Genomic DNA, 18,095 nt, shown 5'->3' on the forward strand with positions numbered 1-18,095 from the left:
GCTCAGGACAAACCAGAGGAATTCAACAACGTGGTAGAGAGAAAGGAGCACCAGGGTGGGGTCAGCATGACACAAGCACCAGCGGCAGCCACCGCCTCCCTGCCTGGTGACTGCTCTGACCTTTGTCTAAAGCAGCCTTGGAAGAGAAAGAGAGTAAGAAGTGGGGAGGCTCGAGCATAATTTCTATTGGAAAGACTGAGGTGGGTTTATCCTTGGGTGCTGATGTAACCAAGGCAACTGTTAAGACAGTGAGATGATTTCAGGCCCTTTTACAAAAGAGTGTGCTGGCGTCTTGCCCCTGTGCTGATGGAGCTCACCGGGAATGCACAGCCACCTGCCTCGTGGCCTTAGCAAGGAGCACCTTAGAGGCAGAGGAATGGGTGAGATGGGCCTTCTCTTCTCCATGGATAAAAATAAGCGAGACCATGGAGACAGTGCACCTGCCTGCTGGGCCAGGACAGCTGTTCCCGGAGGACGGATGATGGAGAAATTCACCGAGTCACCATCCGCGCTCCTGCTGCCTCCTTAGGTACCATCCCCCCATCCCCCGCCCGGCAGCTGCAGTCATGGGAAATGCAGTTTACCAGACCCTACAAGGTCAGGTGCAAGGGGTGTAGGCACCGCCCTGACCAACATGGACGGTTGGGACAGGCTGCAAGGGGACAGCGCTGAGTCCTCAGGAGGAAGTGTGGTCAGGTGGTTTGTGGAGCTGAAGCTACAATTCTCTCCACTGCCTCTCCTTGCTTCTTCTCACTCTTACCTCTCCCCTTAACGAGTGCACCTGGAGTATAAGAAACACACACCTTTTTGTCTACAGACAGGAGTCCTGGGCGGAAGCCCAGATGAGCCTGCCCAGAACAAGTGTGTGTCTGGGCAGGGCCTCGGGTGTACGGATGAGATGGGAGGCCACACCCACTTCCTCCCTGCTGAGATCAAAGGGCCTCATGCCACCAGAGAGGCAGGGAGGTACAAGGGGCCCTCAGCAGGTCTCCGTGTGTGCCTGGGAGGGACAGGGCCAGACACTGGGACCCAGGAGTGGTGACCTCCTCACCACCCACAGCCCCTCTCCCTGACACTCCTCACATGTGCCAGGCCCCCAGCTTACCACGTGGCCGTGCTGGGGCCTTTCTCCTCCCCTGCGTGTCAGGAGCTTGGGAAGACTGGTCAGGGCAGATGGCAAGAGCTCATGGAGTGTGCATGGCCCTCCATGCTGGGGACCTGCCAGCCCTGGGCTCCAGCGGAGGACAGGAGGCCGCCCAACGCCAGCCACAGCAGCAGGGAGGGCAGTCACCTCGTTTCCTTCCTCCCATTCCTGCTGGGCCCCTGCTGGGACTCGGGCAAGTCCCCACCTGGGAGCTGCGCACACTCCCAGCAGGACAACAGGTCTGGGCGCTGTGTGCTGAGCTGCCGTCCGCCTCCAAGGCCCTTGAGGGCAGGCTGGGTGCCGTGAGGTGCCAAGGGACACCTGCTGGGCCCAGGAGTTGCCTGGAACTCTGCAGAAGGGCCTGGCTTCCCCCAGCTGCGGGGGAGTCTGGGAGGGCTGGCCGGGGCCACCGAGCCCCCAGGCGCTGGGCTAGACGGAGAGCAGTCGGGGATGCACACAGCATGTACTACTTTATTGGGCCTTGAAAGCTTTAAATACAGAACGGGCTGCTGAGGGAGTGGGTGTGGACACGCCGACATCTGAGAAGGGATATGTATCAGAGAAGTCACAAAATCAGCGTTGACAGAGCTGAGGAAGAAGGGCGGCTGGGACAGAGGCAGGGACGGGACTGCACACGCCACCAGGACCAAGTCCTGCAGGTCTCTTCCTGATTTGAGGACATTTTTTTTTCAAAAAAACCACAAACCCCCAAATAAAAATAGAAAATCAACTGGGAGAGGCTGAGCATGATGGTACCTGTCATTCCAGAGGACGAGGGCCTGTCCCCAGAGAGCCGGGCCCCTCCCCACCCCCGTCAGTCCTGATGCCACAGTAGAAGAAGCAAAGCTAGACCCAATCTATGCCCCCGCCCCTGGGGTCTGCAGTTGCAATCCCCTCCCGGCACAGGAAGAGGTACTGGCGCGAGCAGGGCTGGGGGCCGGACGCGACCCCCTCCTCAGCGGCTGTAGCCAAACTCATCGGCGTCGTCGGCTCGGAAGTCTCCATAGCGCCACAGGTTCAGCTGCGGGACAAAACAGAACAGGGCGGCTCCTCAGGGGTGTGGGACAGACTGGGACCCAGGGGGCTAAGCCCCTCAACTCAGCAGGCTCTGGGGGCTCCCAAGGCAAGAACTCACCCGGGCGCTCTTGGCCGACTCCTGGGCGTTTAGGTATTCTGTGATCTGAGGGGTGAGAGAGACAGAGTGGTCGACACAGGGTTTCTCGGCCGGCATCCAGAACCAGACCACCCAGCAGAGCCATGGGCCAGCTCTGCCGCACTCACACCCCTGCTCAAAACCTCCAGCAAGGCCCCCTGGTCCCTTGAATCGGAGTCCAAGTACACAGTCCTGCAGGCCTCCATGGGATACTGCTGCCTGCCTCGCGTCCACCTGGCTACCTAGCCCAGCCCCACTGTGCTTACACATTACCTCCTGAGTGCAGCCCCACCTGGGACCCCATGTGAGTTACCACCACCCCCTCCTATATACTCCTCAGCCGCTTTACTGTTTGCAAAACCCCCAGGGCTTGGAGCTGGGCGAGAGCTCCCAGTCACAGAACCGGAGGACGCGCTGCTGGGCTGCTGTGGGGACTGATGACGATGGTGGGAGCCAATGCCCGGGAGACCTGCGTCCCCTTACTTTTACTTTTTCCTTCCCACCGCACCTGCCATCTTCCCCCACTCCACCCAGTGGATCTATGTTCATACGTATCGTCTGTCTCGTGGCTGGATGTCAGCTCCAGCAGGCAGGGATGCCTGTCGCTTGCTGATGAGCATGTGGTGATCCACAACACATGAGGATGAGTAAAGGAATCAACATGTTGGGGTATTTCAGACATCGAGGCAGAAGGACTTTCTAGATGCCAGAGACATTATGGGCAGCTTCAGACAGGGGACATGAACAGCTCTAATTCTTATGGAAATTTTAACCTGCCCGGAGCCACCTTGGGAAACAGGGGGTCTTCAGCAGGGGACCCAGGGTCAGCCCTCTCAAGGCGCTGTAGCAATCCCCAGGGAATCATCACTGTGCATCCCTAACCAAGCCACGCAGCCACAAACCACCAACGCGTTCTGCGGGCCTGCAGTGCAGCTGGGGAGAGAGCACACTCCAGTGGGGCTGGGAAAAGGGAAAGCACTGAGCGAAACCAAGAGATGAAAAGGAGCCTGCCTTCCCCAGGCCCGTCTCGGAGGAGTGTGGGCAGGCGCTGGGTGCTGCCTCCTCAGCTCCAGCCTTGCAGCAGGCAGTGCGGCAGGGAACCCGAGCTCCCCACCAGCCCCCACCAGCCCCTCTGCCCGGGATGGTTCAGGGACTCGGCTCAGCTGGGAAGCAGGGCAGGCTGGTGAGAGGCTAGGGAGGGACGCAGATTTGCGTGGTGCAGAGTGAAAGGGGTTGCCTTGCATCCACAGCCCAGTCTGAACAATCGATAACCGAGCAGCGCAAGGTGTCCCCCGGGCTTTGGCTCCCGCGGTTGTGATCAATCCCGCACAGCAGCATGGCAGCGGGTTCTCTTGTTCCATGAGACCGGAGACTCGGGCTTCCCGGGGCTGAAACCTGGAGCGGGCAGCACTTGGCCAGCCCCAAGCCCTGGGGGCTTTCCAAACAGCCGGGGCGGGGGGCGGGGTATGTGTCGTGGTACGGTGCTTTCTGGCCCTCAGGTGGCACTGGACTTGGGAGTTGCGCGTTGGAATGGAAGTGAGAGTGGGAGAGGCAGGAAGACGGGGCTGACCCTCTCCATCCCAGGCCTGGCAGAGCTCTTTAGCCTGTCACACGGGGGCACGGGCACAGGGAAACTTTCCGCTCTAGTTTGCAGCTGCACACTCAGCCAAACCCACAGCCAATTAATTTGGGATGTAATTAGCTTTGTTTTTTTTTTTTAAACCCCAACAAACCCAAATCCATTATCTTTCCCCAGCAGGAGCAGCAGGGTGGTGGGGTCCCCGCTCCCTCGTGGGCTCAAGGTGCGGTCCCCAGTCCCTTGGCTGGCGATGGCGGGGGGCTTCCGCGGCATGGCACGTACCACTTTCTGGAACTGCTTCTCCTTGCGCACTTCCACCATGACCAGCCCCTCCTTCACCAGGCCCAGGCCCACGTCGCCCTTGGAGTCGGCGAATTGCAGGGTGACGTGGGGGCAGCCAGCACTCAGGTGCTCCACGTTGAGCAGGCACTGAGTGTTCTGGATGTCCCGAACCACGCTGTCCACGGCGTCTGTGCGCGCGTCCTCCTGGCAGAGGGATACGCCCCGGTCAGTGGGAGGGACCAGACAAGCCAAACAATAGCTACCTGGGCCCGGGGTCTGGTCCATGGACCTCCCAGAAAGTCAGCCCAATGGGGCCTGCAACTCTCCCTGCTGGGACCCTCTTGAGGGGAAGCTGGGCCTTGCATATGAAAGACTAAGTTCCTACGCATAGGAACCCATCCTTTCTTACTCTTGCTCCCCCACCCCAACTGCTCAGGCTCTGCAGTGGAAAGTGGCCTCCTCCCCACCCCCAAAAACACACCTACACTTGCTGTCTGGACCCTTCTCATCTCCTGCTCTCCCCAGGACCTGGTGCCAGAAGTGACCCTGTCGCATCTCAGTTTCTTCCTGTTAACTGTGCTCATGGCTGCCCATCCCCCTAGATTCCAGCCCTCTGTGTGGTACTCATCCCCGTCATCTTCTGGGGGCTCCCTCGAGCAAGTTTGTGACAAAGGTGGGGGTGGGGGTGAAAGCAGCCAACAGTGCTGAGTCCCCCTCTTCCCCTCGCTGCCACCTCCCTGCATCTGGGGGCAGTGCCAGCCCAGCCACTCGCACTGCTCTCACTCTGAGCCCCAGTCACCTCCTCCAAGCTAAAGCCAGGGGCATCCCCGCCAGCCTGAGCCTGCCTGAGCTCCCTGTGGAGCTGGACACCGTGGAAGGGCTCTCCTGTGCTGGTGACTGAGAGACGCGGATGGCCCGGAGCCGCACATCCTGCCTCGCGGCTTCCTGGCCTGTGGCTGTGGGAACGCCAGCACGTCCCGAGGCGCTCGGCCCCACGGCACCCCACAGGGGCACACGCCACACAGTCCTGTACGCTCCACGGCTTTAACCCCTCAAGCCCGTGACTCCAGGTCTTACCTTGCTTCCAAACTAAAGCGGCTTGGAGGGAGGCCTCAGAGCCCGAATCTACGCCTTCCTATCCCTTCGGCCAGAAGTGACGCAGCCACACACAGGGAAGCCAGTGCACCTGAGACCCCCCAACGCCATCCTGCCTCCTGTGATGCTGCCACCTGCCCTGGGTCCTGCTGCTTTCTCCCCACCCCCACCCCAGTGGCCCTGGTGTCTGTCTCTCGCCTGGACTGCTGCGATCATGCGCAGCCATTGCTTCCAGGCCTCCCCACCCCGCTGCCCAGCCCTACAAGGCCACTGCGTCAAACTTTCAGAAACTGACACGGCAGGGTCACACTTCTGATGAAAATCCTGCCAGCACCCTGTGGGTACTGTAATACCTGGGCCCTAACCTCCAGGAGAAGCCACCTGGAGCCAGTGGCGGCTCTGAAGTTACCCTGTCTGCAGCCTCCCTCAATGGCCACGGTCAAGGTTCCTGTCTCCCCTCGCCGAGACCATTACCAGCAGAACCCTCGGCACTGCCGCCACCGCCAACCCCGCGAGGGCCGCAGCAGGGCTCCGCATCTCTACTCACATCTTGGGGCACCTGGATGAAGGCAAAGGCGTACTCTGTGGCTTGAGCTGGCAGCGCGCGGGTGCTGAAGGCCGGCGGCAGGGTCCCCAGACGGGAGGGTGGCAGGATCTCTCTCTGCAGAGGAAGATGGGGTCAGCTGCACCACGGCCCTGGCGAGTCTTGACGCGGGGCCTCCCTCGCTTGCCCTGTGCAGGCTTGGGCTCAGCCTCCCCCGGTGGGCCAGGCTTCGGGGAGAACTGACGCCATTAACGGAGTCTCGGTGGCTTCAAGGGCTGCTCCCATGTCCTTTCCTTACACTTCCTTCTGTGACACAGGTTCCTGGCCCAGGGGGGTGGGGTCACCTCCGCCTGGCAGGGCCTCTGCCTATGGGTGTCCCCAGGTGACGCTTTGGGAGCATGGCCAGCTCGGGCAGATCCCCGGCCCCAGTCTTTGAGGAGGGGACAGAATGAAAGCAGAAAGCCTCGGCTACACCTAAGGGCAGCTGTGGCCCCAAAGGACAACCCCTCTCCCACAGGGATTTCTCAGGGACTGTCAACAGGTGCCCAGGTCCAGCCTGCGAGATTCTTCTCCCAAGGGGACTGATCGCTCTGTTACCCTGACTGTTCCCTGCCAGCAAGCCTGGCGTAGCAGGAGCATCAGTCCTAGGGTGTAAGGGTTAACAGAAGCCCTGGGCCCATTCAGAGATGCTGGGCAGAAGAGGAGCTGTGGATGTGGCTGGGCCCTCCTCCTTGGGGTCTAGGGAACTGTCAGGGCCCACAGGCTTCTGGCCACAAGCAGCTGCTCTGCCCTGTCACCCAGGGGTGCTGGTCTGTCATGCAGCACAGGTGCCCAGAGGCTCATGGTTGTGTCAAAAGCCCACAGGGACCTTCGAGAGGTCATGTGGACTTGACCTAGGGACTACTGCGCCTGCTGGCCCTGTGGTGCCCACTCCTCCACACCCCGGGTCCCAACACTCACGTTGCCGTAGTCAATGTAGAAGACGTGGACTTTGGTAGGAGACTCGACTTTCTCCACTCGGGCGCGGTACCTGCAGGGGCATCATGGGAAGAGTGCCGAGTTTGGTCTCCCCAGGGCCTTGGCGATGGCAGGGCGGGGGCACAACATTTCACTGCACAGGCCCCAGGGCGGCCCTTAGACTGGCAAGGCCCTGCCTAGGGCGCTGTGGCCACCATGGAATGGAGTCAGAGCCTCGTGGGGAGCAGAGCGGGGCAGAGAGCACGTGCAGTAGATTAATGTGCCCTTGGGGCATAAAGCAACAAGACTAATGACTAGATTGATGTCTGCTGTTTAAACCCAGCACGCTGAACAGCAGCTGTAATTAGCTGGCAGATCTGTCTGGGAGGCCGCAGCAGGGAATACATCCAAGTCACTTCGTCACCCTGGGAAGGCCACAGGCCCTACCCTTGGTAGATTACATGTAAGTGACCTTCCTCCAGCCTGTGAGGGCTGCTGCTCATGTCCCACACAGCTGGGGCAGAGGGTCGGGCTGTTGTGCACCAGCCACCACCTTACCCCCATGACATCACTCCTTCTGTGTTGGAGAGCCCCAACCCGCCCTCTGGAGTTCCCCGGGGGGTGGGGGTTGGGGCTACTGGACACTCTGGAGGCTGCTGGACAGCAAGGGGGCTCAAGGGGCCAATGCACAGGCCCCAGATTGCCTGTGGGTAGTGACAAGGGACACCCGAGATCCGGAGAGCTAGGAGACTGCCACCCAGTGGGGAGCAGAGGGGAAGGCAAATAAGTATCTGAGAGCCGGCGGCAGCTTTGCAGGCCTGGGCCCTGATACAGCCCTGCTATCCCGCCCCCCCTCACAACCCCTCGCCAGGCTGGTCTGAAGGGTTTACCATTCTCCATCAACAAATTTGGCAATGCAGAAATCTCCCCGGCGGGGGGCATAGGAGCCCTCCACAGGGGGGTGGCTGGTGATGTCGTTGCGCATGTTCTCCATCAGCTTCTCCAGCTGGGTGCCTGCCAGGGAGGAAGAGCGTGGTGAGACCTGGACGCGTGTGCCCTGGAACCCATCTCTGGGCAGGCCTGGGCGGTGAGCAGGAAGGGAGTCTCGGGAGGGCAGTGCAGCATGCGCTCTGCCCCTGGCCCACATAAGAAGTCCACCTGGGTCCCTCTTAAGAGGTTTCCTGCCATCTGACTTCCAAAGCAGGACTGGTGAGCCGCCTTCCGAGGCTGTGGAGCCCTAGAGAACATGCCTGGGCCTTGATTCAGGAGGTAGGGAACAGGGGCAGATCTGGAGCAAGGCCAAGGCCAAGCAGCTTCCCTCAGGGACAGAGGATGGCCAGCACGTACCCCAGTCCTACCCAGACCAGAGAGGGGTGAGCAAGAGCAGCCACTGTCCAATGTCTCCCAGGGGCATCAGGAGGGTAAAGGGTGGACCAGGACCCTGGACAAAGAAAGGGCCTCAGAAGCAGAGCCAGCAAAGATGGGGGAGGAAGTCCAGGAGCAGGGCCCAGAGGCTCCAGATGTTCAACCTTCACCACTCCTACCCTTGCCACCTGCAAGATTTGTGCTGAGAACTTCCGGTGCTGCTGGGGGGGGGGGGGGGGGTGTCACCCGCCTGGTTCAGCACCTGGGGGAAGAGATCCCTCTTCCCTTCCTGTCTTCCCCTAACCGCTCAGACCTTGGGTCTGCTGGGGTTTCTTTACCTATTTTAGCAACACCGGGGTCTGCTCAGTTTCTTCCCTAGCCCCTTCCCACAGCATCCTCCCCATTGGACTTAGCAGAGTGCCCAGTGACCAGCCTCCTATGTCCTTTTGGTCCCTTCCCCGTCAGAAGCAAGGAGGGGTGGGGCCAGTGTTGTGGCACAGTGGACTAGAGCCCTGGACTTTAGTGCCGGCATCCTGTATCGCCGCCGGTTCAAGTCCTGGCTCCTCCACTTCTGATCCAGCTCCCTGCTGATGTACCTGGGAGGGCAGCAGAGGATGGCCCAAGTCCTTGGGCCCCAGGACCCATGTGGGAGACCTGGAAGAAGCTCCTGGCTCTTGACTTTGGATTGGCTCAGCTCTGGCCATTGCGGCCATTTGTGGAGTAAACTGTCAGATGGAAGACCTCTCTCTGTCTCTCCCTTTCTCTGTAACTGTCTTTCAAATAAATAAAAATAAATCTTTAAAAATGAAGAGAGTGGCTACGGATGTGTGGATGGAGAGCAGGACTTGTCTTTGTGCAGGGCTGAGTGCCACTGTGCTGCAGCAGGTGTGACACGCGTTTACTGTTGTCACACTCGCCATGGTCGGCATCTACGTTCCTGTTCTGTGTTTATGTTTCTGCCACTACACTGTGAGCTCCTTGGGGCACACACCATAGCTCACTCGCTTCTGCTGACTAGCATGTGGCCTCGCAGAATCCCCAGTGCGTGCAGCACGCTTAATAATTCAACCGTGCTGAGAACGATCTCTGGGTATGCACACGAGGCAGTGCGTCCACTCTCAGGCCACTGCCCCAGCATCCATGAGACTGGGTTGCACAACAGGGACTTCCAGGTAATGGCTAGCCTTGCCCCTGCCCAGCGGTCACCCCTCCGGGATCCTCCTGTTCTCTGCCCATGGATAGTAATCTTCAAGGGACTAAGAGGCTTTCGACACGGTTCTGTGCCTCTACTTCGAGATGGAGTAGGCGACAGCAGCAGGACTTTGCCTCTTACCAACAGGCAGGGCCCTCTGGGAGGTCCCTGCAAAGACTGGCTGGTCATCTGCAACCAATGGCAGTCATCAGAGGCTTCCAAGGGTGGTCTGGACAGGACCAGAGGACATCCCCCAAGAGAGGACGGCAGGCTTCAGAGCAGCTGCAGGTCTTAAGGTTTGCTTGCATGGGCACCAGGGAGCCGCCCCGGGGCATGGTCCTCTCGGAAGCCCACCACAACTCCCTAGGCAGCCCCTCTCATCCAACATGCTGAGAACATACGGTTTTCCCCTCTAGGACTCCTTCCTTATCTTCTGCCCTAGATGTCACTCACGTTGTTGTCCTGGTTTCCCAGAGTTGCCAGGACAGCACGCCATGGCAAATCGGTCACAGGAAGCCTTGTGCCCTTAAGCTCTGCCCGAGGAGACCACAGGGCTCTGTCGCTCTCATTCAAGGTGGAAGCCGGCAGCCACATGGTGCCCGCCTAGGATTCCTCGTATCCTGAGCAGGGTCTGTGTTGAGGGCCATTCTGCCTGGCTCCTCCACTCGTAGACAACTCCCCTTTTTACCCAGACCACCCACCACCACCCACTACAGGACTCCCTCCTGGTCACACCACGCAGGCCTGGCGGCTGGCTGCCCCCTTCTGGGCTCATTTCCGAGGCAGCTTCCAGCAGGACTGCTGCTGACCTCAAGGGAACCTACTCCCAAAGGCTCATCAGCTCCATCTCTGCCGCTCTCGTTCTCAGACAGAGGCAGCCCAGGGCCATGAGCGGTCAAGTTCTTCTTGGTGAAATGACATTGCCACGAGAGCAGCTGCCTGGGAAATATCATTAGAGGGGAAGTAGCGGAGACGAGGCTGTGGGCAATCTGGAGTGGGGCTGGGCAGGGGCCGGGCAGAGCTGCGTCCTGCCATTCCCGGGCTGCCAGCCACCGCCTCGGCACCCCCGGCCCTGCGGCCTCTACCAGCACTTCGCGACTTGCACCCAGAGGCGGCTCTAAGAGCGCTTTGCTCTGTTCCCAACTAAATTGTTTCCTTAACAGGATAGCAATGAGCTGAGGAAGGTCAGGCTGGGGAGCGTGCGGAGTGGGAGGAGGTGGGAAGTCGGGCAGATGCTCCCGGAGCTGTCTGCACCGTCCTCAGCCCTCCAGAGGCCTGAGGTCTCTGCCTAGGGGCCCCTGGCCGCAGTGAACAGCCCTGGGGGCAGCAGGCAAGAGAGGATCCTTTAGAGTGACTGCCTGGGGATGAATTCCCCTAGAGCACGGGCCCGTTGCCATGGCAACTGGCTACCACTCCGGGCTGGGTTAACCTCGAGAGGAGGCGAAACCCAGGCTCCCCGTTCTGCCTTCCCAGGAAGCCTGGAGGAAGAGGCCTGACCATACACAAGGCTGCCTTGCGGACAGAGGGCTGCGGGGCCTAGCCACAGGTGTCTAAGAAAGCCAGAGCACTCTCCAAACAAAACAAAACGCGCTAGCCCTCTGGGCCGCAGCGGAGGGGGCCTCTCAGCCTCACTTACCTGGCTGCACCCACTCCAAGGGTGCATGACCCCGGGGGCCCGGAGAGCAGGCACAGCTCCTCCCCCCCGGTGAAGAGGCCCCCACCCAGGCGAGCTGGACCACTGCGGGAGCTCGGAGCCCATGGCCGCACTCACCCGTCTCCACGTCCTGCACGTAGAAGTGCAGGTCGTCAGTGATTTCCGTGACAAACACGGGCTTGTAGCTGGCAGATCGCTCCTTCTCCTCCAGCACGGGCATCACCTCCTCCACGGGCTGCTCTTCATAGTGTGCCCAGACCTGTGCGAGGAAGGGAAGTCACAAAGGACCCTGGGAGAGAGGCTGTGGGCCATCAGGGTCACCTCTAGGGCCGTGAGTGGGGGGTCGCCCAGAGCTCGGAAATGATAGTGGCTGTGCCCCGGAGGCCCGTCCCTGTGAGAGAGGAGGCTTCTCTGAAGTTCTGACCCAGCGATTCTCGGAGGCCACGGGGATACAAAGCAACCGGGCTTTTAAAATGCAGGTGCCACCCCAGGCCCACAAAACTAGAATCCCTTATGAGGATACCAGAGCCAATAAAAGTCCCAAACAGGCTCAAGGGACACCTGCGCACACCTGGGCATGCGGACCCCGCTCTGAAGAACAGCCCTGGCTTTGGGCTCCCTGCCCTACCACCCTCAGTGTGCTGGTCCCCCGTCCTCCGTCCCCACAGTGCTTCGGCACTCAGAGCCACAGTCCCAGGCCGGGGGAGGCCTCACCTCAGCAGCGGGGTGCTCTGGCCCCAGCTCAGAAGCAGGGCAAGCCCCTCTCCACCCTTTTCTCTCCCTTCCTACCCAAGCTCTGCACTGTCAGGGCTGCAGCGGCTTGGAAGCTGATTCGACGTGACAGCGCGTCAAGTCCAATCCTGCGGCCAGGACATTATCCAAGTAGCGAGGCCTGTCAGCGCAGGGGGGAGGTGGCGCTCCCGCTGAGCAGCAGGGAGGTGCGGGTGGGGGGGGAAGGCCACTGGACCACACAGGGGGTCACATAGATACATATGCGCTCAGGAGTTCAGGGCTGGTCAAAGTAGGAGCTAGAAACTTCCATGCTTCCTGGTGCCACTGTAAACATTCTCTAAAGCTTAACCCACCAAGTGCTCACAATCACACCTCTGAGTAGGCGTTAGCACGATCCCCGCTTTACAAATGGGGAAAGTGAGGTCCACAGGCCTACAGCCAGGGGCATTCCGGCACAGAAAAGTCAGCACTGGGCAGCGGGGAAAGCTGTAGGTGGAGAGATGGGGCCTCTGTCCCCAGTGCCCTTCAACTTGACACCTACTCTGGCCAAGCTGTGTGAGCCCTCCAGGTCTCTCTACTGGGGCCACCCAGTCACTGTGACGGTGCGTCCAAGCTGACAGGTGGTCTCGGGAAGCAGCTAAGGACAGGAACACAGGAACTGTGGGCCAACCCTGGTCACCCTCCCAGGCCACAACTCTGCCTCTGTGCCATTAGGAGCGGAAAGGCCTGAGGACAGGAAGGAACACCCAGGGCCTCCTGAGCCCAGCGGAGGCTGCTGGGGACGCTGAGACGGTCCCTAGGCCCCAGGCCCTGGCCGGGCTCCAACCCAGACAGCTCTTTCCCCTCCCAAGATGCAGACGCTGCTGCCAACAGCTGTCCACTCCACTCACTCATCGCCCAGAGGCCTCTGCACATCCTGCTGCTCCGAGGCCCCAGGCCTGGCCAAGCAGAGGAGAAAAGGCAGGTGGCAGGCCTCAGGTCAGCAGACCGTGGCCTAGTCCCCAGGTGGGGAAGGGGTGTCTAGTCTGCGGACCTCCCTATGAAAGGACCTGAGGCACGGCCACGGTGCTTCCAAGCCCAAGGCCTGCATCCCGAGAAGGCTGAAGCTTTCCTCCTGGGCCTCGCTGATTGCTGGAAGCTCCCCTGATGAGGGTCTGCTCAGCCAGGCGTTCCATTAGACATCTGGGCTCCAGGCCCACAGGGACTCCTGCTGCTCGGGGATCGATGGGACTTGCCCTGCCTGAGAGCCGAGGCGGTCAGCACTCCCCAGAGGAGCTGGAGCCGAGCCTGGCCCCTGCGGCTGGCGCCCCGCTCCAAGGCCTCTGTGAGCTCCAGACCACTGCAGGCCCTTCCGCTACGCTCACTGCTCCTGCTAGCTCCTTCTTTCCCTGCACTCAGCTTGACAAAGAGGAGAGGCCCTGGACCCGGGCACGGCGGGGGCTCCCACCCCAACCCCAGCCGGCTTCCTGTGGGTGGGGGAGGGTGGCCCTCCTGGGAACACACTGACAGGGTGCAAGCAGAAACTGCTAACGACGCCTCAAGTTGTCGCCTCAGGCGACAGCAGCAAGTTCCCTCCCAGGGGAGGGGCTGGAGCTTCTTCCCTGGCAGGCTCAGGTGGGTGGCAGGCCTGAGGTCATGGATGATGCCAATCAAAGCTGCAGGGATGGCCCCTGGCCCCAGCAGTGGGGGCTGTCCTCTCCCCGACAGGGTATCGCAGTTTCCTGGGCAGGAGGGAGGCGCACTGCTACCTGAGGTGAGAAGACACAGAAGGTGTCCCCACAGAGGGGCTGCTCGCAGGGTAGACGGGGGGCCCCTCACACCAAGGGGCTCTGTTTCTGAGCCTGGGAAGAGGGAAGAGCCAGAAGGGCCCCTTTTCTCATGGGGATGCAGGTGAGCTGCTCTTCCTGCTGCTTGGCAGCCAGGCCCGAGGCCAGCTGGGAGATGCAGCCTGGCCGGGGGGCTGCTACGTGGGAAAGGGTCAGTCAGCTGGGGTGGGCTGGCTGCCCACTGCCCCATTCTCACAACAGGTGTGTTCTGCTCATGCTGACAGAGCCAGTCAAAGCTCCAAGGAGGAGAAAGATACCAGGCAGACACCTGCCTTCCCGTGCCAATCCAAGCCCCCTCCCAGCTCCTATCTTGGCCAAGAAGCCAGTCCTGGGCAAGTCCCACGATGGGTGCGCCTCTTCCCAGCACTCTGAGAAACTTGAACACCTGGTCCAGAAGAACAGAGAATGCACACGGACTCACAGAGGTGGGGCCTGGGGAAAGCCCCTCCAGCCAAGGAGAGGGCAGAGGCTCCTGGGCTCTGGAGGAAGGCAGCGAGCTGGCCTGGGCAGCAGGGCCCAGGGCCGACCACCCCTGAGCTGCACTCAGGAGGGGAGGCTGGTCAGTCGGCCTGTGGTAGGGTCTGTGGTGAGGCTGTGGACAGCAGCGCTCTGGCACCCGAGCTGGGCCCGCAGGGAGCTCTGTTCCAAGGCAGGGCCTCTTTGTGACCCTTCCACGGCCCTGGCTGCCGACCAGGGCTGAGCAAGGCAATGAGGCCCTTCTTCCTGCATCTGCTGCAGGCCACTTCCAGTCTTGCTCACGTCCTTCTCCACCTCTGGGGGCCCCTGTGGCCCCCCGCTGCTGCAGCTGCCCCCGGGGAAGGAGGCTACCATGCCAGGCACAGGCACACTTAGGTCAGGGGCAAGGCCGTCTCTCCTCCTGGCCTCTCCCTGCCTCTGGCCTTTTCTCTTCCCTGTATTTCCTCCCTGGGGAGTCCCAGGTCCTCCTCCTCTTCCTCCTCCTGGCAGGAGATGGGGAATGTGGACGGTGGATGGACTGGCCGGAGTCTTTCTAAGTCCTATTTAATATCACAGCTCACAAGGCTCCAGAGGTAGGACTGGCATGGGGCCATGGTGGCGGGGGCCTGTAAGGCCGCAAGCAGGGAAGCCAAGCTCGACAAGAGCCATCAATGGCAGCCAATCCGGTGCTGTCCATGGTCCTGCTGCACACACGGAGCGTGTGTGTGGGAGACAGACAGACAGACAGACAAGGTGTCTGCCATGAGGCTTCCTGTGTGGTCTGCAGTGTGCCTGGGCCCCTGAGGCTCCCTGTGTGGGTTATCCTCGTCAGCCTCCCGCAGAGGGAGGGGGAGGGCCCTCTCAGCCTCTTCCCTGCGCACAGCCGCGGGGCACAGGGAGGAATTAAACCCAGCAGGAAGGCAGCTAAGTCCTCAGAGCTGGGAAATCAGCATCGTCGGGTTCCCCAGACAGACACACTCACCAAGGCACGCTCACGTAACCACATTCCCCAGAGACGTCTGCACACGTTCGTCCTCTCGCTCTCCACGTCACATTTCCTTGGTTAGCGGGGGTGGGGGGGTGGGGGGGGTGTGTGTGCTTCCTGACGCCTATACCACCTCTTACACCTTGTCTCTCCACAGCTAAGACAGCCTTTGTGGGGCCAGGCTGGGGACCCCTTGGATACTCCGATCACCGTCCCCCAGCTGCTCGCTGAATCCCTCACCTGAATCCAGCCAACTCCCAGGACTGCTACAAAGCTCTGCCAATGACACTCTCAGGAACTAGCCGGCCACCCCCACCCCGCTGCCCCCAGGAGGAAAGCCAGCCCAGGTCCCCCAAGACCCATGAGGAAGACAGGGGTCTGCAGGAGAGGGACCCTGGAGGAGGGCAGGCCTAGCCCTGGGAGTCGTGCACTGCGTTTTAATTGGAATAAAAACACGCAGCCGGGTAAGTAATGAAATCAGTGGTAATGACTCCTCGGCGTCATGAGCTGGCATCAGTGAAATGACGAGGTGGGCTCTCAGACCCGCTGTGGAGCAATGACGCCCAGCTCAGCACCTCGCCAGGAACACAGCGCTGGCTTGCAGGCCTGGCTCCCCTCCCTGCCCTACCCAGGGGCCCTTTGGGGTCTCTGAACTCAGACAACAGAGCACTGCCCAGAGCCCAGGACACAGCCTCGAGGCTCACTTGCTGGGTAGCAGGGCGCAGGCCAGGGGCAAGGGCGCTTCCAGAACTGAGGCCTTACACTCTGGCGCTGCCACATTGACCCCGGCAGCTAGCTCTGTGACAGTTCAGCCCTTCCACAGGAAGCCTCGGCACGGCCTCTCTCCCACCTCCCGGCAGCAGGCAGTTCAGCCATCATGAGCAGGAAATCCAAGAGGAAGCACGTGACTCCCCTTCCCTGCAGGAGCTGAGGCTGCCCGCTCCCCCACCATCTGGGAAGCCAGGGTTTAGCGTGAGCAGGGCCGGGTGGGAACCTGCTCCAAGGCCTCTTGGTGGCTGCCTGTCCAGGGCACGGACAGTCCCTGCTCCCTGCCCTAGAGTTCAGGCCACCTCTCCTCAGGTCCTTCCACCGCTAGTGGATGGTCACCCGCCCCAGTCCCCAGGGGATGAGGAGGCAGGACACAGAAAGACCTAGCAGGCATTCCCTGGGCCCAGTCCTGGGGGCAGAGAGCAGCTTTCAGGAAGGAGGTAGCTGCTCTGGGCTTGGGGAGACGGTTCCAGCAGGTGTCTGGGCCTTGGCTCTGGGAAGAGAGCTTCAAGCCAGATGGCTGCCCCCTGGGAAAGGAAACGCTTATTCCTGGAACAAATTTATGGCTCAGCAAGGCTGTCCCACAAAATCCCCCCTCAAGCTCAGAGAAGCCCTGACAAATTGGTGGCCGGCTGAGTTATCCCCATTATCAGGCCGGGCCATAAGTCAATGGAGACAGGCTAGCGTCGGGGTGCAGAGCCCAGCTCCCACCCCCAAACCACTGGGTGTCTTAATCGTCAATTTGTTTCCCAAAGCTGCTTCTGGCCCTTGTCGCTTCCATGTACTGCCTGCGGAGACGGATGGGCTATAAATCTGCATTCCTGAAAGCTTTACGCATCTCCTGGGGCTGCTTCCCTGTGGGGCCACGGGAGGGAAATTCCACAGTGGGCCCTCAGAGGGCACGGATGGAGAGCGGGTCAGGCTGAAGAGGGAGGGCTTCGCCACAGGCCACAGGCCTCCTCACCCTCCCCGGCCCCATCCCCACGCCCGCCCCATCATTTCTGCCACTGCTCCAAGGTCACCTTGCAGATGGCCTTATTCTCCAGGACCACTCAAGCAGGCCTAAGGGTCAGAGGGGATCTTTGCGGCTGGGAGCCCAGGCCCTTCAGGTCAGCCACAGGCTTGCTGCCAAAGGGCACCTAAGCGGACAGTCTCTCCCTTGCCCTTGGCCCAGTGTGGCAACTTGGTGTGGTGTCTTACAGCAACACTGTCCCAGGCCACCCTGGGGGGAGTGACAGAGTGACTTGTGCCTGCACTGTGGAGGTAGACACGCACAGAGGTGCACGTGGGGGGAGGGGGGGAGAGAGCTGCAGAGGCAGTGCCTGTACACCCCTACCTTCTCTTTCTTCTGTTTGGCGGCCTCCTCGGCAGACAGCAGGGACTTGTAGTAGGAGCTGCGCTCAGCGGTGAAGTGGACCTTGGAGAGCGCGTGCTCCACCAGCAAGACGGACAAGTTGGCGCCGTCCATGTGCAGCCAGCCGATGAAGTTGCCAGCCTTGTCCATGCTCTCCACCTCCACTTCCACCTGGGGACAGAGAGGCAGGCTGTCAGCTGGGGAGGGGCAGTCCGCGGGGTGGACAGGCTGAGTTTCGCCAGGGAGGAGAGCGGCGCCCAGGGCTCCCAGGCCTTGGGCAGCTGCTACCACTTCATCCCACGTGCAAGCACAAGCAGGAACTCGGCCAGGAGGAGAGCAGGACGCACTTGACATTCTCTTAAAACCCTTTGCTTGAGCAATCATGCCATGTTTTTAAAACAATTTTGTTTTTATGTTTATTTATTCGAAAGGCAGAGAGAAAGAGAGACAGAGAGAGAGAGCAAGAGAGTGAGGGAGTGAATGAGCGAGAGACAGCTAGATGTCTTCCATCTGCTGGTTCACTCCCCAGATGCCTCAACAGCTGGGGCTGGGCCAGGCCACAGCTGGGAGTCCACAATGCCATCCAGGCCTCCCTTGTGGGCCATAGGACCCAAGTGCTCCAACCCTTATCTGCAGCCTCCCAGAATGCATCAGCAGGAAGCTGGATCAGAAGTGTAGTGGCTGGGGCTTGAATTAGCTCTTTGGAAATAGATGCTACCGTCCCAAGCTGTGGCTTCAGCTGCCACAAGCCACGAGCCACAAGCCCACCTCCAGAATCATCCTTGGTGGACACGTCACTGACAAAGCAACTTGCAAACTCCCCACTGTTTTCAGCCACTCTTCCCTTCACTTCAGCAGAACTACTGGGGGGGGGGGGAGGGGTGGTAAACTTGACCCCTTGGTTGCAGTGAAGGAGTCCCCATTAGTTGGGGCTGTGTCTGTTGTGTGCACATGCAGCAGCTGGGGCTCACGAGTGAGAGAAAAAGCACACAGAGCCTCGGGTGTATCC

The 18,095-nt window shown here is 60.7% G+C and overlaps 1 protein-coding gene across 1 annotated transcript in view; it reads right to left on the reverse strand.

The window, feature by feature from the left end:
* Positions 1-1,595: 1,595 nt before the first annotated feature.
* Positions 1,596-18,095, reverse strand: part of SND1 (staphylococcal nuclease and tudor domain containing 1) — a 409,440-nt gene continuing 392,940 nt past the window's right edge. Inside the window, exons 17-24 of the mRNA XM_062203815.1 lie at positions 17,069-17,257; positions 11,083-11,224; positions 7,645-7,768; positions 6,758-6,827; positions 5,801-5,914; positions 4,159-4,362; positions 2,280-2,324; positions 1,596-2,165 (exon numbers count right to left, since the gene is read on the reverse strand). Coding sequence (XP_062059799.1) covers positions 2,100-2,165; positions 2,280-2,324; positions 4,159-4,362; positions 5,801-5,914; positions 6,758-6,827; positions 7,645-7,768; positions 11,083-11,224; positions 17,069-17,257 — 954 coding nt within the window. The 3' untranslated portion in view covers positions 1,596-2,099. The remainder of the gene's footprint in view (positions 2,166-2,279; positions 2,325-4,158; positions 4,363-5,800; positions 5,915-6,757; positions 6,828-7,644; positions 7,769-11,082; positions 11,225-17,068; positions 17,258-18,095) is intronic.

This window comes from Lepus europaeus, chromosome 1, assembly GCF_033115175.1.
Source record: "Lepus europaeus isolate LE1 chromosome 1, mLepTim1.pri, whole genome shotgun sequence".
Taxonomy (NCBI): Eukaryota; Metazoa; Chordata; class Mammalia; order Lagomorpha; family Leporidae; genus Lepus; species Lepus europaeus.